Here is a 24,878-nt window from a genome sequence, read left to right as displayed (position 1 = left end):
ATCTCTGGCTCCTTGCCCACTGAACAGAAAAGTGGCTTACAACTCCTACTCTGATGGCTTATGACTCCTGCTCTGGGGTTTCTTTGAATAAGACAGTGAAGTGAATGGAGGCTTGGGAGGATTAAATGGCTTCATGGTGACACACACATTAATTAACATAAAAAATAAAACCCTACAGGGGGAAATCAGGCTGAGCAATTTAGAAAATACTAAAGTACGGTTGCACTTCCAAAAAGTCACTCACACAGAATGTATTTACAGTACATCCTATTTGTGACCACAGCTGTTTTACTGGCATATTGTATTTTGTTTATTTCATATATGTGCAAAAAAGTTGTCAATGTTATCCATAAAAACTCCTTTGGAGCTTTAGACCCTAGTGATATTTAAGTAACAGAAAGGAGCAGAAAGACAAAAATGGCATCAAGTGTAGGAGGGAACACAAAATCTAAAATGAAGCCTATCTCACTAAGAGAACACAGTTTGGAATCACTGTAGAAGTTTTATTACTGCACTACAGCTATTCCCAAAATTGCTTGAAAAACAAAATAAGAAAACGATTTTATTCCCTTACCAGCCATCAGAAGGCACAAGGGATGACTTCTTCAGGTAAAGAGTTTGAAAAATAAAATGTTGCAGTTACCACGGCAAGATTTAGGTTTGCAAAACAGATGGGGGATACTGGACTTAAACTGTATGTGGTGATCCTGTTGGGATGACAGGGCAGCTGAATGGCTAAGCTCTCAGCCTTTGTGGGGTTCCACAACAATAGTCATGGCCTTGCTGTAAGGCCCTTAATGATAGACACAAAGGAAGCCTGTTTCTGTGGCCTTGAAATATTAATGGGACTGAACTCTCTCTCTCTCTCTTTCTCTCTCTCTCTCTTGCTCTCTCGCTCTCTCTCTCTCTCTCGCTCTCATTCTCTGGCCTCCTGCACAGTCCTAGTGGTAGGCTGGCTCAACAAGTCTCACTAAGGTACTATCAGATGACAGAGTAGCTGCCTGTACCATAGTGACAGCCCTCAAGCTTGCCTCTCCTCCTGCTTCAACAGGCTGACTGACAGGCAAGCTGTGTCAGAGGATCTGTGTGACAATCCACACATGCAAATATGTAAAATGAGACGCTCACTGTAAGTCATTTACTACTACCGGCTGATGTATGGGCTAGCTGTACAACGATATACTGATAGCACATTAATGTAGCCTCACTCTTGGCAACAGCTATTGGTACATTCCAATTGGCCAGAAGGCGCTGCACAAGGAAAATAAGACATCTTGAATAGGATATTGCAACTTCTAAGCAGGTAGAAGAGAGTTGAGTTTGTTGAGTTGTTGTTTTTTTTTCTTTAAATCATTCAAATACTGACATTTGTATTCCCAGAGTGAGAAAAAGTACTCTTTGTACAAAATATTCAGGTGCAGTCTATTCCCATCAAGACCACAGGTGATCCTTAGTGCCTTGAAAACACCCCATCATTCAGAATACTACTGCAAAAGTTATCAAGTATGCTTGCTTAAGGTCATGTCTCATCCTCGCTGGCCATCCTTTTATGTTTTGTTTCATGGAGGTTGTCAGGGTGATGCATTGGCTTTGTGGTTAATGCAACAGGTGCCTGCTGGTATATGTGCTCAGGGCACAGGGAATTTGATCCTTGGTACGGTGGATTATGATGTACCTCCAGACATCAGTCATTGGTATTTTGTTTACAAGGGAACTGGGGCAAGCTACTAGTGTTTATGTGATATGAAATAACTTTTACAAAAGATGTCTTATTGTTTACACTACTAAGATTTTTAGTATTATGATCTTGGATTTTCTAAATGCACATTGCAACAATATTTTGTGATTCCAATTATAGGGGTTGAAGATTTGATGAGGACAGGAGGCTGACAAGCTGACCAAAGGTGCCCACTGAACAGAAAGTTTCCAGGGAGATTTTTAGCATCACTTTGTTTGATTTCCATTTTACAGGTATTTTCCTGCCATTAAGTAAGATGTCCACGAGGAACACTGCTGAAGTTGTTTTTGTGTTCACTGTATAAACACCTTGAGTACACAAACAACCCACAGATTCTCTTTATTTACAGCACTCACTTGTTGTTATAGATGTTTCCAGAGGAAATGATGCACTGGTGCAAGCTCAAACAGGAATAACAGCACAAAGTCTTCCAAGTGTAACTGTTTCAACTTTTAGCCTATAAACAAAATTCCCCAAAAGCATTTTCAACACTTGCATTGCAAAAGTAATAGCCATGATAAGCACTTCTCACATGAATTGTTTAGCGCTGTTCCTTAAAAAAGTGTGGAGAGGGTGTAAGTGTGTTACCTTGACAATTGGGTGACCACCGGATGCTGCTTTGACGGCTCCTCGGCTGCCTTCAGTCTCATAGTGTGCTCGGTGATGGGCCTTGGGATGCACCTCTATCTTCAGTTCATATTGGCCAAACTGGCTGGGTAGTGGCCAATCTAGAGGGGGCAAGGAGGACGTCCTAAGGGGAGAACACCACACACATATGCATGCACACACACCCACACACAAAATAAGAACATTTGTATTAATTATGATATTACTTATCATTATAATATAGTGCAAAAGATCAAGATGAAGAAAGACCAAATCCCTGCAACAAGACAGTTAAGGGGCAGGCAGGGTAAACTTTTCTCTCTACAGCTATTTATATTGGTGCTAAGTGTCAGTGTCATAAGGCATAACAAAAACACTCAAAAACAGAAATATGCTGGTATTTCCCATTCATGGTCTGAGACAGTACAATAACTACTAAATGGGGGTACGACATGTGGTGAGCTCAGCCCCACCAGACAGTGAATCACTGGAATGCCCACATACATTAACCCTACTTCAAAACCATAACACTTGTAATAGGTCATGTTAAGACTTAACGGGTGAATCATTTTCTAGGGGGACTTTTCACGATGAGCCTTTACATGTTTATTATGAGGGCCTGTAGGAATGGGTGTCAGGGTGTGGTAAAAGTGAAAAAAGAAATGAATAGCATGGATGAATGTGTGTGTGATGAATATGTGTGTTTGTGTGTGTGTGTGTGTGTGTGTGTGTGTGTGTGTGAGAGAGAGAGAGACAGAGAGAGAGAGAGAAAAGGAGATGGAGAGAGAAAATGAGTGGTTGAGTGACTCTGTGTGTGTGTGTGTGTGTGTGTGTGTGTGTGTTTATGTGCCGTTGTGTGTTTTTCCTCCCTGCCTTTTTTATCTGTGCAGGCCACAATCATATTTGAACAGCTGCACTCGAAAATAAAGCACTCAGTGGCAGTCTCCACTGAGAAACTGGGTCTCTCTCCATCACTCGGTGCATTAGATCAGTTCATCACTAGTACAAACTATGACCATTAGCATCACCTGAGCCATTAACTACGATAATTATTGCTGTTTGTGTCGTTGTTGATCTTCATAATTATTATCATCAATATTCTCAAAATAAACTGAAAGCTAAAGCTGATTTATGAGTGTAATCACATGTCAATTGTTGAAAATCCCCAAGCTGGATGCAGTCTGGCCCAAATATATTTGGTTTTGGAGTTATTGACAGTTAATAACTTTGAATCTGTAATACAATAAATACAGCATGGCCTCACAGAAGGATATTGTTGAGAAAGTCATTCAGTAAGATGAATGATATATTTGGCGAATGATTTTTCAGAATTCACAGTCCAAGAGAATTAAAGTAAAAGTAGCTCATGAATCAATTACAACAAAGCCAAGGAAAACATAAACGATCCAAATGAAATTTGAGTGAAATATAGCCATTTAAGACACTAACTTGTATTATAACTATTGTTATCATGTGCCTGATACCTGCAACTGCTACCAAATGAAATTACACTGTTAATCCTTTAATTTAATTATTTTAGCTGACAAAAACACCTAGTTCAACACTAGAACTATATGCACTGTAATGTGAGCCCAACTGTAAACCCTTGTCACATCCTGATACTATACATAATTTATTATTCATGAGCCAACGGCCTTGTTGTAGAGCAGCAAACAGAGTATGTGTGTCATCCAGGTGTTATGGTCTGGCAGCAGCTAACATTATGCAATAGTTTTCTTAGCACAGTACAATGCATAAAAGAAATTAAACTGTGTGTGTGCGTGCGTGTGTGTGTGTGTGTGTGTGTGTGTGTGTGATGTGTCTGTATGTGTGTAATTTAGGCCTGGGAGTTGGTAATATGACACATCACTGTAGGCAGTTTCAAGAATGTGTTGTCTCATGGGCCAAGACATCCCATGCTACCACAGTGATTTCTACCTCAGTGTTTACCACTGCAGGCCCTTTGTCATATGGTGGCGTGAGGTTTCCATTGGGCCATCTTCAGTGGGCAAATGAGAAGCTTCTAGCATGCAAACATGCCATTCAGAAATTAAATCCCACGACCGATCTTTGACACAAAAAATCAAATGGATATTTTTGTGAAAGGGAAAGTTTGTGAAGTTTCAATCAGCATGGCTGACTCCCTCGATTCCTCTTTCCAAGTGTCCGTCAAGTGCTGGCTACACACAGACCAATCTGATCAGACTGAATGGAGACATGTGAGTCAGACTTTCACTGGAGCCATTTCACCAAATCAAGAGGAAAGAAGAATTTTGGAATGAAACAAGGCATGTGTGTGACATTTTGAATTGGAACCACAAGGCCCATTGAAGCCTTGTGGTTCCAATTCAAATTGAGCTACAATCTAAAGATTCTCCAACCACATATGAGATGGAAATGCCCCTGAAAAACACATTAGGTTGTATATTATTACATAAAGGCCAACTGGTCATGTTGAGCAAATCGCATGTGATTGTTGCCAAATATAATGTAGTTTGTATAGGACTACCTTGTCACTTCTGTTTATTTGATTTTCTATAAAATTATGTTTACATGGTCATTTATATGCTGAATGAGTTCCATGACTGTTGTACAATCTGTCGTATAGTTTAAAAAACATTGACTGTTAAGGTTAGAAAATGTTATTTTTTTTCTATTTACAGTTTACTTGTCAAACAAGGCATGTATATGACAGCACTCTATCAAGGTCTAATATGCAGTGTAATAGTGGTATCCCACCTCTTCTGTTTTCCTCCCCACAGCCATGACATAACCACCCAGGAAGTGTGGGTTTGCATTGCTGCTAAGGTAACAGGAGTAGGGGAGGACAGAGGAAATATGAGCTATGTGACAGAGCGGAGCCGGAGCCTGCGGCCTGAAATAGCATAACCTTTCTCGGATGTCTGAGCCATACTGGGGGGTTCCCACTCAAGTAATGTCCCCTCACCAATGTCCATTTTCTCTTCAGCATTGTTCCCCTTAACTCTGTTGAGCTAGGTGGATGAGGAAAATTTTTACTAGGGCTGCTGGATTATTTTCATCATTGACTAATCTATATAATTTTTTTTCAAATAACTGATTAATTATTTTGTCTAACAAATGTCAAAACAATGGCAAAACTGAGTTCTTGCAGTTGCTTATTTTGCATTACCAGTGACCCTAAAAACCCAAAGTTTGTTTTATGATATGAAACAGAGAAAAAAAGCCAATTTTACGCATTTGTGAAGCTTTAACCAGATCTACCCAAGAAATGACTAAAACAATTATTACTATATTGTTAAAATGTTAAAATCCAGTGATTCTATGATTACTTTTGTAATTATTAACCATGACATTAAGGAATTTTATTCCTAATGTTGCTTATTGGGTTGGGGTTCAGGTTAGTTTCTAAAACAAACAAACAAACAAACAAACAAAAAAAAAACTTTGGCAACTTCACTTTTTGTAGGGATTGCATTGGAAGCAGAAACTTTACAAAAGCGCTGGTGTGGACTTCTCTCCCCTTCTTGAGTGCCCTCCCACCCCCCTTCCCTACCACAAACACAAGCCCTCCTTCCCAAACCCATTCCACTGTTGGGCCAATGAAACCTACCCAGTGACCAACCGCCTGGACCATCTGTTCAAAACACCATCAACACTGACACACACACACACACACACACACACACACACACACACACACACACACACACACACACACACACACACACACACAGGCACTTCAAGAACCCTCTTTCTTGTGGGCACACAGGAGTTTGTGCCATCTGTAGCTGATTCTCAACTGCAGCGGTAACATCTGAAAATGGAAGTTTAGATAGGGCCTATGCTGTTTGCCAAAAAGACAGTGTGGGCAATGCTAACCTTAGTAGGGTTAGTTGTTGGGAAAACATGTAAGTCAAAACTAGAGTTAACAGCATAATGAATTCTGAGGAGCCAATTAAGTCGGAAAAAAAAAATACTGCTAACCAAAGCTATTGCATTCTACATGAATACTACAATGCTTCAAGGTCTCAGTATCACCTAGAGCTGGGCAATAAAACAATAATAAAAACTATAACAATATATTCTTCCTCAATATAAATATAAAAAATAGTAAAATGTCTTACTGAAATAACTGTCATCATTATTACATTGCATGATTTATGCACAAATAGCAAAGAATGTAAGAATAGAGAAGGCAGGTTGCACACACAGTTATGAGCAAGGAGACACGCTGCACATAAGCTGCACGCTGTATTGTTTTGGTCAGCCAAAGGAGATTAGCATAATGCGCCTTCTGGTTTCCTCAGCTTTCACTGAAGCTGAAAGTAGCCTTTCAATGTGATATGACTAATTATTCCATATATATTGAGATAACTGTGGAGATCTACTGATGTGATCGATTTTATCCTGATAATATTTTCAATCATATTGCCCAGCCTTTGCATGGCCTTTAACTCATTGTGTGGTGTCTTCAAACTTAACAATGCAGATGGAGTGGATGTGATTACCTAATTCAATTTAGACATTATTTTGTGGCTGTCTTTGTCAGGTCTCTCTTGTAAACGATGGCCTTTTAAAAAAATATATATAATTAATTTGGATTAATAAGGTTTGCGATTCCTCCTCAAATTACCTGGAAAATCTAAGTTGTGTTTGAAAGACAGACAGAAGTTCTGTGTTATAACATTATTTTCTCTCTACTGCATAACATGAAAAAAGTATGACCTGCGCTCAACACTGTGGTGTTAATGCAAAAACAGGATGAATGCATAATGAGAGAACATTGTTCATAGCTTTTTCTGTAGCATCACTCTGGACATAAAAGTTATGAGGACAAAAATGTAAAGACCAAACAGTCTGACTGCCGGCGCTAATACGGCTGACCCTGTTGTTGTCTGGGGAGTGCTAAAGCCTGTGTGACCAAGTATGTGTGTGTGTGTGTGTGTGTGTGTGTGTGTGTGTGTGTGTGTGTGTGTGTGTGGGCCCCCCTAGCCATATGTGCCCTGTGCTGATTTATAGCGCTAGGGGCCAGTGCACGCAAACAAGGCCATGGCTTCATCTGCTGCACACATTTGAGAAAAGCAGGCAGCAGACTCTCTTGGTCTCCTTAGAAAATGCATCATGATACATAAGGATCAAGAGCCTCTGATTCAACCCCATTACCCTTTCATGTGGAGATTGTGCCTGCTTGTGTGTTTGGACGTGTGCGTGTATGTGTTCCTATGCTTCTCTCTGCACACTAATAACTCTATTGTGGTGTTATATCAGAATGGTACTGAGGCTCAAAGTTCCTACCATTAATGAACACCAATCTAAGACTATAAATCAGCATCCCTTTGATGGAAAGTTTACACTTCACATCTAGATCAAAAAGGTTTTTGAGCTTTATGATGTCTCACCATACTCTGTTAAGATGTCATGGATCACGGTTCCTTAGCCTTGACCTACTAATCTCATTTATGACTGACCACAATGTGCTAGCACCATTTGGTGATTGCATTGTTAACTCACAAAACTACTGACAAAGATCTTAACCAGTTCTCTCTATACAGCCTCCTGTATTCAGCATTAAGCTTCAAAGGTCTCTAGTGATGTTTCCATTCATGCATGTGTTTCACACCAGTGCTGTAAGACAGTTGTATCAATTCTTTATGAAATATACATAGGAGGGAAGTAGAGGAACAAATCTCAGAAAACACATTCAACTGGATGTGAAATAGCTCATTACTGACAGTTAAAAAGAAAATTAAAAAAGAGGTTTTTCTGAACAATTCCTCTCCCCACGAGCAGATTATTTTCTCTGAGCTGAATTACTATTGCTGTTAGTAAAATTCTTCCCCTTTGCCTGCTTATCCTCTGCAATATTCTCATTGTCTGTTCTTGTTGCTGTTGTTGTTGTTTTTTCTTTTTTTGTTCAAAATAAAACTTTCAAATCAAAATCAAATCAAATCAAGCATCATCAGCTAATTTACCTGAATATAGGTGTGTGACCAGGCTTAGGTTTGTTCCATGTGAAGTGTGAGGGCACTGACAGAAACTGTTCCCCAGGCCCGTCCTTCTTCAGGCCGTGCATGGCTTCCTCTGATGGAGAGTCTACATGTGGGGACATATTACCCTGGTCATCTAGCCCTAATTCCCCTTTCCCAGCCTGTATAGCTGTTCTGTCCTGGGACGTCTTCCTGGTCTTGGAGGGGATGTCAGCCTCAGATGGGCAGCACTGGAAGGGCGACATGCCAACAGAAGGGCTGCCAACCCATGTGTCCTCTGTCACGCTGCCCCTAGGCGAGGGCCCGGGGGTGGGGGTGGGTGAGTGGTGGGGAGACACTGAACCCTGGTAGCAGATGTCGGCACTGGAGTGGCGCCTCTTCCCGCAGGGTGAGGTGGGGCGTGAGGAGGGGCGTGAAGGTGGCCGTGGGCTCAGCCAATTCTCATCAGTGACGCTGGTGCGTGGCGAGTGGCAGGGGGACTGTCGTGGTGACAGGGTGATGGAGTGGGAGTGGACAAAGGCAGGGTGGTGGTGCTGCCAGGGGGACTGCTCTTCCAAGACTCCACCACCCGTCTGAGGGGAGGCACAGCCTGGGGAAGTGAGTGGGGAGCCCAGGGTGAACCTGGCAGCTGCCTCGTTTAGCTCTGAGTCTACATCGTCGTACACATGAGAGAATGATTCGCAGGAGGAGGCATCAGAGAACCAGCTCCTGGAGGAGAGGCTGCTGCATGGGCTGGGGCTGAGCGAGGAGTCCCGGTATGAGTGGTCCAGGGGTAAATACAGGTGGTCCCTGGACAGGGGACGATCCCCATGGTAATCCCCATCAGGGCCGTTTGCCCTCAAATCCTCATCATTGGCGTCCATTTCCTGCTGGCAGCTGGGTGAGATCGAGGTGATCTGGATGCTGGGGCACTCAAAGGCCTTAGGTGCCCCAACAGGCACAGAGGGAAGGAGGGGTGAGGTGCTGTACTTGGAGTCCTGTGCCTCATAGCTCGTGGGCTCAGAGGCTGGCTTGTGTGGCTGAAGGCGTGGAGAAGTGCTGATGACCTGGGAGTGGGACTGCATACCATGACGGGGCAGGCCCACAGACTGGTGGTTGGTGACCACTGACTGGGGCTGGCCCACATTCAGGATGTAGAACGACGGGTTGTCATCAGGCTCCAGATCTGGGTAAAGAAAGAACAAGAAAAGGAGGAGAAGATTTAGCCACAGTTGTTCAGACCATGTTTCTCAGTCTTCACCACATTTTCTCTCAGTGACCATTACCATAAAAATGTAATAAAATGTGATCAAACTCGGGACAAATTTGGACTGGAACAAATTTTGTCTGCTAAAAGTGCAGTGTACTTGATAAATAGTTTTGACTGAGCTTGAATTAACAGGGAAGAAAGACAAGACAGAGTGTAGACATGTTCCTCACAGTCTTGAGTGGTCTTATGCATTCATATTATGCATTTAAGTACACCAAATCAGAATTTCAAAAAAACTGCAATAACTCCACTCTTATTCAAAACTGCCTTTATATAATACATACTTAAAAGAAAGATCCACCCTTCAACACTCATATACTATTATATAATCAACAACCTGTGTTGTTCATTGTATTATTTAGTGAAATTAAGTTTTGTAATTTACTTTTTTTCGTGTGCCCGTTTCCCTTACTCTGACTACTTCTGCTTTTAGTCTACTTGACTACTTTTACTTTTAGTCATTATTTTCAACAAGCAATTTGCATCCCTGCTGTATTGAGCATTTCTAAAACTAAGAACCATTTCTTCAAACCAGAATATAATGACCATTGTTTTGTGTTTCTTGTGAATCCAGGCCCTTTAAATTTTCAGAGACACAGCAAAAACTGAAGTACAAAAAAAACAAAAAAAAACTTTGCTTGTGCCTACATCATTGCAGTGACTAATTCCTTTTATTGATGCCTTTATTGGTTATTGGTGCTATTGAGTTTGGCTAGCCTTGAACAGGGGTGCATTGGCCCGTCTCCAGGAGGATTGCCCTCCTCTAAAACAACAAGATGACTATGGCATTGCTGATATCTCCGTCCCAGATATACATGCCTCCAGGAAATGGAGACTCTGTATGTTATGGTATGTGTGCCGTTGTGTGTGCACGAAGGGCACGTGTGTATACTTTTGGATGTGCAGCATGTGTGTGTATGCATGTGTGTCTGTCGGCATGTTGCTGGGTAGCAGGCAGTCATATAGGCATTGTTCCAAGAGGGATAACCGATGAACAGCACTACTCAGGAAACAAATTCACACAACAGTGCGTGCTCTCGGCTGTCATCACAGCTAGCGCCGGCAGGCTATTTATACCAAAGGTCAGCCAGCACAGGCAGCATGCACACACACACACACACACACACACCGACTAAATAGACAAGAGTCCACTGTTCGCACTGGCACCACTCTATTAGAGGTTATTGATAAACATGCACTAGCTACGCTCTGCTGCATCTATTGGGAGGGAGTACCAGAGCGCATGCGCACACATGTACACACACACATGCGTGGATGAACACATACAGACACACACACACACACACACACACACACACATACATACAAACATGCACTTAGGACCTGGATGATAGTTTTGAAGTGCTTTGTTTGGCCTTAGTGTTCCTGCAATGACATTCTAACAGTTATCCTAACAAACATGTGAAAACCCATGTGAATGCAATGCATATGTGCTTTTTGGACACAATGATTTTCAAACACAGGAACACTGTCTTTAACTTGATTAACAATGAAGGTACAATGTAAGCAGAATGCGGGTTCTACTCACTACTCCTTTGGCTTGTACTTCAGCCCGTACAAGTCCAGTATAAGTAATGGCCAATTCATGTTTCTATTCCGTGTTTGTTGTGTTTTATGGCGCAGACAGCTCACAAGGTCTCTCAGTAAATTCACGGTTCTTGCGGTCAAAGCAGCTTGAGAGAATGCTCCCGAAGCCATTACCACAGTGATGTGGTGCCGGTGGGTTCCATTGTTTGTTTTAGAGCCTATCACTGCAACACGATATCTGCAACACTGTTCGCAGCCCTCCAAAAATCCAGAGGCGCACAACTCCAAGTTGAAGCCCTCCACAGACCCTCTACACACAGTCACACATGCTGCAGTTATGTAATATCACAGCCATCACCTTGGAATTATAAGGTTCTGTGTAACCTTTCTTAAGCTGGACTGTTAAATCTTTAAATGGTAGTACTACAACATGGTACACAAAACGTTACTAAGGAACGAGTAAGGAACTGCTGGAGGTTAAAAGGAAGTAATGATTTGTTGATTCTTATTCAAAGTTAATCAGGAACAATGCATTAGTAATCATTGTTCCTTATCATTATTTGAATTCACAGATATCAAGGGGCGAATTAGATAGTAGTTCATTAAGACAATATCTAATAGTCTGGTCATAGCTAACTTACCGTCATCGACTATAGCATGCTTGATGCAGATTTGTTCAGGAACTCCTTGTCATCAATTCCATAACTAGCTGTTCATTCCTCATTTGTTCCTCATTTGTTCCTTCATAACTCCTCAAGACTTTTTGTACTAAATTTAAACTGTTACTCTTTAAATCACCCTGTTAAACATAAAAATGTACTATCTCATCTGGAAATAGTTTAATGTAGAAACAGCCTATCTTCAGGAAATGCATCTGCAAACTTTTGACTGCTTTTGAATCGGGGAGGATGAGCAGGTTAACTGTGTTACTCTAATTGCCATTCCAAGTCCAGAGGGCCAGCGGTCCTTATCGATATGGAGATCCCATTTGTTACGTTGAATGCTGAAATAGACTCTTCAGGCTGTTACATAATTGTAGTAGGCAGACTATACAATACACCATTCATCTTGGCAATTGTTTATGTGCCAAACTGGGACTACAACTCATTTTTACTATTTTTTTTTTTTTTGCCCAGCTCCCACATATGGATACCCTCTAATAGTATCTTATTCTTGGAGAGGATATGAATGGTGTACTATCACCTACCCAGAATCGTAGCCCACCCAAGACTGGGACCACATCTTAATCAGCTCTTGTAAATCAAGGTATTTCTTAAAACAAATGGGATATCTGATGTGTGGCATTTTCAGAATCCTACATCTAAACAGATGATACAATACACCATGATGCAACACTTTTTGCCCATTTAACGGTTTATTTAAACAACAACTAATTCTTCAAACTGAGTTCAACCTCATTTCAACTAGATACACTGAAAATCTCATTAATGAAACACAGAGTGCGACTATGAATTTGGGGAAAAGACTGGGAAAATTCTCACTCATCAGCTCCAAACTGCAAACTGAACTACAGCTGCGATAAATGATGAATTGGGCGCCAAGCACATTGATCATACAGAGATTAATTTATGTTTTCACATATTTTACTCAAAGCTGTGATTTTTTTTTTTTTTTTTTTGGTAAATTAGTTATTCCCACAATGAATAATGAGATTGCAGTTTGTCTAAAAGAACCATTTTCCATAGAACAGCTTACAAATGCAGTCAATTCTATGCAAAATTCAAAATATTTGGATGTTATATCAGAAAGACTTTTCTTGTAGATTAGTCATGGAAAATGAGAACCTCGTGAGTTTTCCTTCTGTATCAAGCAGCAAAAAAAGTTGTAGCATGACGTGTTTGAGATAATTTGCCTTTTTTGACATTATGGGCCCTATCTTGTGCCACCCGCTATCCGCTGCCACTACCCGCTACCCGCAAATTGCGGATTTAGGAACTTCCGCTATCCCTAAACGGTATCTTGCGCCACCCGCTACCCGCTCTCCGTTATGCCGACTCCGTCATTTGCGCCTGGAGGTGTGTCCGTGGGCGTGTTTCATGCGCTATCCCTAAAGTTGCTATCTTGCGCACACACTGGTGTGGGCTGTTACGAGAGCGCGCCCAGGCGGCTTCAATGCGCGCCCCGACGGAGCCTCGCCACGCACACGGTCGGACTGATACCGGGACGCCGCCGGAATGGACTGAGTATATTACTCATGTAGACTGTTTAGAGGAAAGACTGTTTTAATTGGACACTTACGCCAGCACGTTTTATTGTTTTATCATAAGCCAGCAGCTGTGCTATATTTTTATTTTTTATATTTTATTTGCCCAATCTACCTTGTCAATAAATTAGTTTACACATAGTTCCACCTCTGCCTCTTGTGTGTGTGTGGTGTGACCCGGGGATTTTACTCAATCAGTTCAACCTTGTGACACGTCCACTTGGACACATGTGGCTCCACCTCCCGAATTAACTCGCCTATAATATAATATATAATATGTATATAAAGCCAACTTGCTTTAGCCCTGAGAAAATCTACCTCCCTCTCTCCATCGCGGGTTTAGGATTTAGGATTTAGGATAGCTCAGCCTGCCCTTAAAGGCAATGGCACCTGGCACACTGATTGGTTTAACTGGCGTAACGCCCAAAACACACCTATGCATAATATAGCAGGTAGCGCAGGTGTTTTGCGGATAGCGGGAGGTGCACAAGATAGCAACTTTTACGGGGGAAAGCCTCTTCCTAAATCCTAAATCCGCAAATAGCGGGTTTAGGGAGTCTGGCGCAAGATAGGGCCCTATATATCCTGTATTGTGACTATTGCACATGCACACATTGTGGTATCATGCAGGTCTAATGCAATTCTATCTTTCTGTCAAAATGTTTTTTTTTGTCCATATACAAATCAGATATATAGATTTATTTGGAATAAACCCTTGAACACATAAACACACCTTACAGCAGCACCATCAACATTGGCAGACTATCTGTCCCTCCAGATAGTTACAACTGCTGAACCTATCCTGTCGCCTCACTTCCTTATGTCCTGCTCTTCTCAGCACTCCTCCTGTCTGAACCCATATCTATGTACACTTCCTTTTCACTCCACGACCCCTCAGTCTGTGCTTCTATGGTGAGAAATCACATAATTACACCCTCAATTATAGATGGAGGTTTTGATGTTTGGGTTAGAAGAGGGGTCACCACAATAAGAGAGAACTATTTATTGATAATACTTTCATATCCTTTGATCAGCAAATGCTAATGTTTAATATCCCCGGCCCCTTATTTTTGTTTGTATGTTTGTTTTTGTGTTTTTTAGATTTTTGCAACTCTAGCCTGTAATTTTATATCAGCACCCTTAACCTTAGGTATCCTTATCCTTAGGTAAGCACCAACCACCCATTCACAAATATTTTGTTTTTGTCCAAAACGAAATAGTTCAATCAATATTTAAAACCTTTTATGATGTTTTGGAAGAACCCATAGAACCTCCTGCTGTTGCTGCAGTATTAGCAGGAGCTACAAATGATATAGATCTTAGCTGCCTGGCAAGAAATATGACATTTTTTGCATTTCCTTTAGCTAGAGATTTATACAGCTTACAAACTATGGGGTTTAGGACATTATGCATCATTTGACATTGGAGAAAATTCATTATTCTACAAGAGGGCGTGCTCAGAAATTTTATGCAGTAATGCAACAATTTCTAACCTATACCACTGACACTGCAGTTTTTTAAAACTACCCCCATATTACAAGTTTACCTATTTGCGTAATATCTGTAACTTCTGAATTTTATGTTATTTTTTCATTTATTTCATTTATTTTTGTGTGCTTTTCTTACTACTCATGATTTACGGGTATTTTTTTAAAATCACTTTTTATTGTTCATTGCAGGCATTGTTTTGGATTCACCTATGATTTTTGTCATTTTACTGAATTTATTTATACGTACATGTAATTGTTTATGAAACTGTATCTGTGATTTATTGCATCTGTTTGACTCTGAACACCAATAAAAATACCTTGAAAAGAATATTTTTTGCATGGGAAATGGGAAACATCACATGTTCATCTGACAGGTTGAGTAACAATGCGACATTAATAATTTTCAGCGATGCTTTTGTACGACCTCAGAGAAAATGTGAAGTTTCAGTGGTTTTCATTCTGATTAAGTTTCAGTACACATCCATTTATCTTTAAAATAGGTGTACATTTTACTTCGGATTTTTAACCCTACCCCATACCTGCACAAACTACAAACTACTGCTGTCTCTCTAAAAGACAAGGAAACTCCTAATGCTATCTTCCTGTTTTTTAGTGTTACACAAGTACACAGCTGCAGTATCTGCTGCCTTCTTGGCCAGAACTGACTAATGCAACTATCCCTGTTAAAATAAGGGGAAGCCAAAATAAAAAAAAAGTAATGCAAAATCATCACAGCTTCCCTGTTATGCCAAGTCTTTTGATATTAAAGCAACAATGAATCAAACTTGAACTTGACTGCAGAAGGAAAAGGGAAAAAGGAAAAAAATGAAATGCTTAATGACTAGGGCACAAGTACAGCCCAATGTGTATTTATAAAACAGATCTAGCTTAGCTAAAACCACAATATAGGCTGGGCAGGATAAGGTTGTGAAATCACTGTGACACTACACATTACACAACAACACTTCCCCATAATCCTCAAATGTACCCATCTACCTCAAAATAAGAAAACATTTTGTTACATTTTGAACTAAGTTCATGTTTAGATAACTACCACCTGACGAAAAAAAAACAAACAAAAAAAAAAGCTTTGTTAAACCGGCAAGCACAGTTCGAAATGTTCCAGGACTTTCTTATAACTTGAAATGATAAGCACACAAAATCACAGCTTTGTAAATGAGAGGCTAAAAAGAATCAGAAAGGACTTTGTTAAAAAAAAAAAAAAAAAGGGTGGGGGTTTTGGGAGCCGAGTGCATATCTATGTTTCTGTTCTCCCTCTCTCCCCAAAAGCAGCAGCAGCGGCAGTGCACTGCAGGCTCTTTATTTATAGCTGCTCAGCTCCACACTGGCCATGTCTGCCAGTCACAAGACCCAGCAGCGGATCCTCTGACGACAGCATCTGACTGACTGACAGGGAGAGAGAGAAGGACAACAGAGAGGGAGACAAAGAGACAGAGAGACAGACAGAGAGGGAGACAAAGAGACAGAGACAGACAGAGAGGGAGACAAAGAGACAGAGAGAGAGAGAGGGAGACAAAGAGACAGAGGGGGGGGAGCAATGGTCTCTTTCACTCACTGACAGACTGAATTGGGGGGAAACATTAAGAGAGAAGGATAAAAAGAGTTCATAGAGAGGAACCAATGTGAAAGAAAAGAGGAAGATAGAAAGAGAGGGGTGTGTGTGTGGTGGTGATGGTGGTGGTAGGGGGCAGTGAAGTCAAGTGAGGGCCAGGACCTTGCAGTCAGAATGACCCCCTGAGCACATCTCCTCCACATCTCCTCTTTTCATAGCCTACGCATCACACGTGGCTCAACAGAAAAAAGACAACATACAGTGACATGACCTGTAATTGGTAAAGTTCTTTTAGAGAACGACTACAGTTGCAAAATGTTCCCTTCATGCAGCAAAGATAAAGCTATGCTGACCCATCTCATGAGTGTACTTCCCTTTTACTTGATCACTATATTATTTTTCAAGGTTAAATTCAAAGAGTGAACTGTTTATGTTTCACGTAAAGTCCACATAAAGTAGACTCCTTTGTCTTGCTAAAAGCCCATATGCTAGGATGTGATTTATAAAGAAGTTTCAATTAGAGAGAAATCGTGAGAGGCGAGAGCCAGGCATATTCCTGCATTACAGTCAGAGATCCCTTTTCTTAAGAGCCTGTGTTTTGAGTGAATAATCAATCACTCAAACCACTTGTGCATATTTCATCTTCATTGAGATGCTTCACTAAATGAGTGAGGCAAAACAAACATCAATTAATGTTCCCCTGTTGGATCCTAGGTCATTAGCATGATTCACTAAATAAAAAAGGAGAGCTGAAGAAAGGAAGAATAGGCACAGAAAAAAGCCCAGATAGTCTGCAATTCAATTCATCCACTTGTCTGAAGAGCTCCTCTCGCAATTAAGTGCTCATCACACCAAAGACACTTATGGTCCAGGACAGATATTAAGTGGCAATACTGGAAGGGAGGCAAAAGCATGTGTTTATGTTGTTATTATAGTACTTCCAGCAGAGCTAGGGGGTCACAGGACAATAATCATCAATAACATGTGCATCTGTAACAGCCTAAATAGGTTGTATATGGAGAGGGTCAAACTGAGAAAACACACTATTTTTGTTTCAAGGTGCCAATGCCACAAATCAATGTCAATGTTTTTTTTTTTTTTTTTTTTTTTTAATAGCTATTTCAATTACTCAGTTCTGATGGGCAAGAAGTGGTCGAATCAGAATACAGTCTGTTACTCAGAAATATAGAGGTCTGTTATTTTGAATACCAGACTGTAGTCAAGACAGCTGTCAAGCTGCTACGTCATCACTGTACCTGTTTGTGTACCTGCACTTCATGAGGCCTTGCTGCTGTGTGTTTTAGGCTGATGCTAGCAAGCTAGCTACATATACAAAAACAAGTCAGTTCAGTAGCTGACTGGGGACAACCAGTGTCAAAAATATATTATGACCGCTGACCTGTGTTAACGATCACTGGGCTCAAACCACTGCAGATAGGGAAAAATGGAGCTTTTCTCCAGTCCAGTAGGTGAGTGCCTCTCTTAGCTAGCTGCCTTCTTGTGACAACCCTGAAACATAAACATTATGCCATCGCCCACCCTCAAAAAACTTTTTATTGCAATTTCCATAGTCTTTTCTTAGCGGAAGCAGTCATTCGTCAGTTGAAATATCTGCAGTTTCTAATTATTTTTTGAAAAAAAGACATAATCCGTTACTTAATCAAGGCTAACAAATACAAAGATTCATACTGCACCTCCCCTGATGCAAGGCAGTGACCGATTTAGACCATCCAATTGGCCTATCAAAAACAATGCAAAACAAGCAGTCAGCAGTCAAAGTCAGCAGTGTAGGCATGACATCCATCTGGCATTGACAGCTCATTTTTAACTGTGTTTTGAATGTAAACAGTTTAATATCTCAAGATCCCAGTGTTGATTTTGTCAATGAAGACGATGACGAAAAGTGTTCATCAACAAAATTTTCTTCCATGACTAAGATGAGATGAGACAAGCTAAAAATAGTTCATAGACAAAAACAACTACGACGACATGTATGTTTGGTTTTTGTTGACGAGACGAGCTGGGATGAAAATGTCATTAGTAGACTGTCAGATGAGAACCTATGTCACTAGATACAAACTATGGAAAATTTTGTATTTATGCTGGCTGATCCATTATTGTTAGTAGAAAGTATAGCTACACCTCCTCATTTCATCAAAAATTGGCAATTGCAATCAGTCCCAGAACATATAGACAGTGCATTCCAAGTTTTCTGACTGAACACATGAGATCTCATTATCCTGATGCAGTAAATGCTGGCCATTGGGTCCAACACATGAAAACAAATGTTTGCATTTTTTGCTACGACTGCAGATCTCACAGCTTAGTGGTGCTTTGCGAGAACTGCAGGCAAAGCAGGCAGCCAGAAATGACAAGGCTGTGTCATTCAAAATGTGGACATGCTACTGTTCAGAAGAGGCCAGAAATCCAGCGAAATCCATTCACATGCTCTGGTGAACCTGTACCTCCCCAACACTCCAGCTTGTACTCAGCTACTAGAATTAATCCATATTTCCAAGCAACAAGTCGATACAAGTACATTGCCCTCAGATTTTTATTGTTGTATTATTTATTGATTAAATAAGACATGTTTGCTGACTTAAACTGTCAAGGACTCTGTAGACCTTATTTCCTACTTTTTAGTCTACTGCTAACTTTGGCTACACCTTTTGCCTTGTTGGGCTACTAAGGCTTTAAAAATGACAACAGCAACTATAAACATAATCTCTGGGTTAGAAAATGACTTTTCAGAACTCACTGGGCTATGTTACACTCATTACATCAATCTTTTTGTAGTCCACTGTATGAAGCAAGGAGAAAGGCCAAAGACTGAAGACATGAACCTTTCTGATGGATTTTTACTGTCCATTCTATGTAGAAATCACTACAAAAGGCACAAAATTAAACTACACAGTTACACTGACAATGCATATCTCACAATGACAATGTGTTGATTTCATGAGCTCCTTGGTAGAGTCTCAGAGATCATTAGGTGGTTGTGTTAGCATGGTGGTAGTAATGATAGCAATACTCCTTCCAGGCCTGTCTCTGGCCTCTCTGTCAATCAGTCTCCTCGGATAACTGATTAGAAAGTCCTCTGCTTGGCTGCCCTGGTGTCTCAGTGGTGTAACATGCATATACGAGATCCATGAGTTCAAATTACTCAGCAGTTTTGTTATGTCAAATTCTCTCTCTCTCTCTGCTTATCTGTTTGTATCCATTGTCTTTCTCTGTGCGCCATAATCCCTCAACTCTCATCTGTCCCTGAGGAGATGCCACAGAAATGACCATTATAAACTCCTGCTGCTGTTGCATATTTTCTGTAAGGGGAGGCAGTGCTTGTGAAGCGGTGTGTCAGATAGGGGAGACCAAGTTACCTGGCTCACAATTTTCTCTTTGAGCCAAGATAAGATTAGCCTGCCACCTAAAACCCCTCTTCTGGAACCTGTGTATATGTGTGGAGTAGAAGGGGTGGGGTGACAGGAAAGCCCCCTGTCTGAGCCAGGCACCAGTCACAATCCAGGAGAGGAGAGGAGAGGAGAGGAGAGGAGAGGAGAGGAGAGGAGAGGAGAGACGAGGAGAGACAGACAGTAGTATTGCTTGTGGAGTACCACTGTCTGGAGGCAACTACCCTGGTGTAAACATCACCGTATCCATTCCTCAGTCCCCAAGAGAAACAGAAATTAACAACCGACAGGCAGGGTTATATTGAATAACTGAGCGCTATGACAGGGAGCAACAGCCAGGGTCTTTTGTAATCAAAACTGCTGAGGCTCCATGAGTTTCCAACTCGTCACCACAGTTAAAAAATTCAATAGGCTGATGTTGCTGCATTTTCCAGGAATTTTCTGGAAGTATAAAGTGACTCTCTGGAGGCTTTACAACCTTTTTAAAGATACGAATGTAGTGTAAATAAAACACATTGTCAAGTAAAGAAAAAATTCCACAGCTATTGGGTTTTTTCATTTGCAAGTGGCACTCCCACTGCACAATGGCCTATTCTATCAATGGCTTTGAGTTTGGAGGCCTGCTCTCTTCCTGAAAGCCCAGTGCGTCACACACTCCTCAAGTGTCCATACATCACACAGCCAATCCGGTTAAATAAAGATCTCTAAGAGGCTTTGCTGTACCTAAGTTAATAATAGCTCCACCTCGCTGACAGACGTTTCACCAGGGGTGGCTTGCTGTCAGTGACACACCCCAAGGAGCAACCTCATGGTAACCAAGGGTAACCAGTGAGCTGAACCACATGTAGTGGTAGTATTCACCGTAGCTCCTTGACACAAGACTCAACTGGTCACTGACTGACCGTCACACTGCCTGGGAACTAACTGTCACTTGGGGGATAAGCCTCAGAGACTCTGGCTCCTCCTCCTCCCAGTGCGCATGAAGTGTGTCAGGGTCCTGTGGCCAGTGCTGACACACAGGCCCACATTCTGAGAAAGCACAGTTTACTATTGAGGGAGGGAAGGATTTGTCTCTCCCTGAAAGGATGACATCTCATTGCTGCTGCAGGTTCCTGTTGGCAGGACAAGGTTCTTTCTTTCTCCAGCACTTTGTGTATAGTTAATAGGACCAGTGGTGCAAAGAGTAGAAGTAGCTCATGTGAAATGTATTCCTAGTAATAGTTACTGAGCCACTTTTTAGAAACAATAATACCATTAGATGCAATCTTTTCCATGCAGTTCTATAAGATTACTAAGTTAGAAATATATTATTTTAACTGGAAATTTGCAAATTACACAAGAAAGTGTAACAAAGAAAAGTTAAGTAACTCTTCTCACCTCTACCGACTGACCATTCACACAAAGGTTCCCCACTTTATGATGGTAAAAGTTGTAATGTTTATTGGGAGTCTACAACATTTATACTCTGTAATGAATTGAATTTAAAACATAGCAAAGTACAACATTTAAAGGACCGTACGAGTGATTTAGCATGTTTAGCGTAATATACAAAATGTATATGCTTTATGTTTCTGCTAATCTTTTCGCAAAGCAAGCAGTCATATTTTACAACTTCACTATCATTTTTCTCTACCTTTTACCCAGCCATTGGTTTCCATTCATTCCACTATGATATGAAAATGAACTTTGATTTCATCAGTGTTCCATCACCGTAATTAAGTTGCTCACATTAGTTTTCCTAAAAGCAGCAGCTCTGGTGTGTTTTTAACTTGAAATTGGTTAGAGTGACTTTATGACAATGGTAGCTTGTATCGACCATTGGGGAGGTTGCATTCCCATCAGTTACATACACACTGGCACACAGAATGATATTATGGAACAGGAAACATCTCCTTTCTCTGAGAGTGACACACATCCCAGGGTTTCTGAATCCCGGGGTGGATCAGCCGTCCAGTGGCATGTCGCTATACAGAGAATGGACTCTGCATCCAGCTTTTGTGAGGCAAGTATGGATGCACTACGACAGAGCCACAGTGGTTTTGTTCACACAAAGAAAAAACATCAGTGTCCACTATTAGAGTATTTGAATACTGATTCTGCTGCTGATTTCCATGACAACAATCAAAGCTTCAAAGTATCTGGGTGACGATAAATCAAGTGATAAAACAACTGAATTTAAAATTCCCATTTCATTTCATTAAAAGAGAATGCCATGTGCCTATACCTGTCTGTGTGTATGAGTCTGCATGTGTGCGTGTGCATGTGTCTGCCTGTCATCCACACAAGGCTGAGCAGCAGTGTGTGTTGCTGGGGCTCATGGGTAACCTAAGCAGGGTTCCCTTTGTGGTGTGGAGGCAGGTTGATTAGAGCAGGCTCTGCTTACACCCCCTGTAAAGAAGGCTTTGTGCTCAGCCTAGTCTCCTCTTTCAGCTCTCCTTAAGAGCTGCTGAACAGTGGGCCTCCGCAAAATTGTGCCAACATGCCATGAACTATGAGGCTGTTTGGATTAAGGCGTTCACTAAATACTATATGCTATTAGTAAACAAATGCATTTACCACACTTGAAAACATAATCACAGCGTAAACACCAAATAATTTATCTTCACAAATGACAAAAATATGTATATACTTAGAGTACTTTATGGTGCTTTAAATAGAAAGACCCATGGAACAGCATAAATTATTAGCAGTGTAACATGGAAACTTGAGCAAACATAAGAAGTGCTGATTTATCTTACCTCATAAGTATTTTGATCTGTGTTGAAGAACCTAGCCGATAAATCAAACATACTTCAAGTAATTCTGCCTGCAGGCTATGATAAAATAGCAGTGGTTAGCAAGTGGTTAATATATCCTACATGTTACATTTTCCCATTAATAAATTCTCACAATCTTAGCTGTGATGACACATTAAAGTAAACCAAAAAAATATATATATATATAACCAGACCACAATTCCAATACACTGCTTTTCTCTCCAACTGGCCTAATTTTGGAGTTCCCAGCTTAGATTCTTTGTTAATCTTGTCTCAGGAACACACATATGCTGATTAAAAGCAGCTAGTACCATTGCAACAATTAAAGTGAAAATATATTTCTTATCTTTGACTACGTACAAACTTGCAGAAATAACATGTTCTCAGCGTATCACAGCCCCCATCACATCTAGGACACTCTTCATTTTTCAAGTAGCCTGGTAAAATTTATTTCTAAACACAGCTTTTTGATTTGAAAGCATAATAATTATTATGCCATCAAAATTAGGCTACACTAAAGGTGTTTCTTTAATATTTTAATTGTTTTACTCTATTCTTTAATAATTTGAACTTGATGCAATATTAGGAGTGACTCCCAGTGGAGCTTTCAATAGCAAATTTAATTCCTTCCCCTTGTTTTTTTCCAAGAACTCTGTGGCTGGCTGGTTTCCTGCATTTCTAAACGCAGAGCCTGTGACGCACATACACACACATATTCTAAGGGCTGGCCTACACCTGTGGCTCTAAACCCTGCCAACTGGGCCATTGCCAAACCTACCGGTGATCCCGGTATGTGTACACGGGCGGGTCCGTGTACACATGCATTTTAGTGAGGCCAAAAAGGGAAAAAATGGAAAGTTCAAAAGGGAAAGAGAAACAAAAGCTAGCCTAGATCCACAGAGTCATGAGGCACAGGTTACATCAGTTTAATCTGACATCAATTGAGCCTTGTTATTTTCTTATCCTGTGATGTTATGGCAGGGTTACATGAAAGAGACTTCCTGTAACGTCACAACAGACTCGGCAGCTAGAAGTGGCTTAACAATGGCAACCTAAGCCAATGTTAACATATGCCGGCCTGCTAAATTAAGCTCCTAATTAACAATCTCATGCCGAGATAACATTATGGGATAAACACAGAGTGCCAAGTGATCACCTGAACTAAATACCCGCCGACGCATCCCTTTCGAACAGCATCAGGGAGTGCTTTTAGACAACATTAAATTAATACTGTGAAAAAGGAGCCTGGAAAATAATGTAAAATAACTGATATGAATGCAAATATATTTAGCAAACACTGAATTTAGACAGTTGTTATTGCACACTGTAAATTAAGGACAGGGCAAAAGGCGTGACTGGTTATCTATTGGAAATGCAAAAATAGTCTTTTATTAGATATTTATTAATGAAAAAAACAAATTTGCCATCACGTTTTTCACAGTTGTATCTAATATCACAAAGGGGTCTGATATTTACGGGAGCAGCAATAAGTCACAATTTTTCAGCTCACTTTGGCTGTGCCAGTGTCAGACAGCTCGTGTATTCATTGGTTGTCAGCGGGGCAGGAGGATGAGCAGGGAGCTACAGTGCATTAGGTGACTGTCCTCCAAGGCGAACGCAGGCGGCCCGGCGGCCTGCAATAACCCAGAGCAGATAATATCAGAGGCTACTGCTAGCAGGGGTGACATTTAAACAATCTGTCAGGGCTGACTGTGCATGTGCCTGAAAGAGAGAGAGAGAGAGAGGGAGAGAGAGAGAGGGTGAGCCTATGTGCATGTGTGTGAGAGTGAGTGTGTGGGGGGTGTGTGTGTGTGTGTGTGTGTGTGTGTGTGAGAGAGAGAGAGAGAGAGAGAGAGAGAGAAATCTGAGTTGACATTTGCAAACTGTGGGTCTGGGAAAGTGCGGCGAGACTGAATAGCTGTATTATACAACTGCCAAATACAGGAGAGTGTCGACCAATGAGATGATGCTGGAATGTTTGAATGCACTTCAGCTCAGTTACAATTGGCCTACCTGCATGTTGAAAACAAATGATGGTGATCATCTGGATATTATGTTTGTTTGTTTGTTTGTTTTTTATTTCACTTTATTTAATCAGGATGTTAAATAAATAAAGCTAAACAAGGCTATATTGTGATCTGCAGTCACTGACATTAAGACTCTCTTGCATTACAAGGGTACACCATATAGCTAAAGAGTGCAGGGGCCAAAAGTCCCAGCACACAAGAAAAAAATAAAACAAAAATAATATGGAGCAGGGCAATATGAACAAAGGCAAACATCAAGATATCTTTAACTGAAAACCTCAATATCATTAT

The 24,878-nt window shown here is 40.9% G+C and overlaps 1 protein-coding gene across 1 annotated transcript in view; it reads right to left on the bottom strand.

Moving 5' to 3' along the window:
- The window catches only part of nfatc3a (nuclear factor of activated T cells 3a), an 82,762-nt gene that overhangs the window by 47,358 nt on the left and 10,526 nt on the right, over window positions 1-24,878 (bottom strand). Inside the window, exons 2-3 of the mRNA XM_030077170.1 lie at window positions 8,299-9,478; window positions 2,327-2,489 (exon numbers count right to left, since the gene is read on the bottom strand). Coding sequence (XP_029933030.1) covers window positions 2,327-2,489; window positions 8,299-9,478 — 1,343 coding nt within the window. The remainder of the gene's footprint in view (window positions 1-2,326; window positions 2,490-8,298; window positions 9,479-24,878) is intronic.

This window comes from Myripristis murdjan, chromosome 3 (genome assembly GCF_902150065.1).
Source record: "Myripristis murdjan chromosome 3, fMyrMur1.1, whole genome shotgun sequence".
Taxonomy (NCBI): domain Eukaryota; kingdom Metazoa; phylum Chordata; class Actinopteri; order Holocentriformes; family Holocentridae; genus Myripristis; species Myripristis murdjan.
The sequence above is the reverse complement of the archived record's forward strand: the minus strand, read 5'-3'. Positions and strand labels throughout refer to the sequence as shown.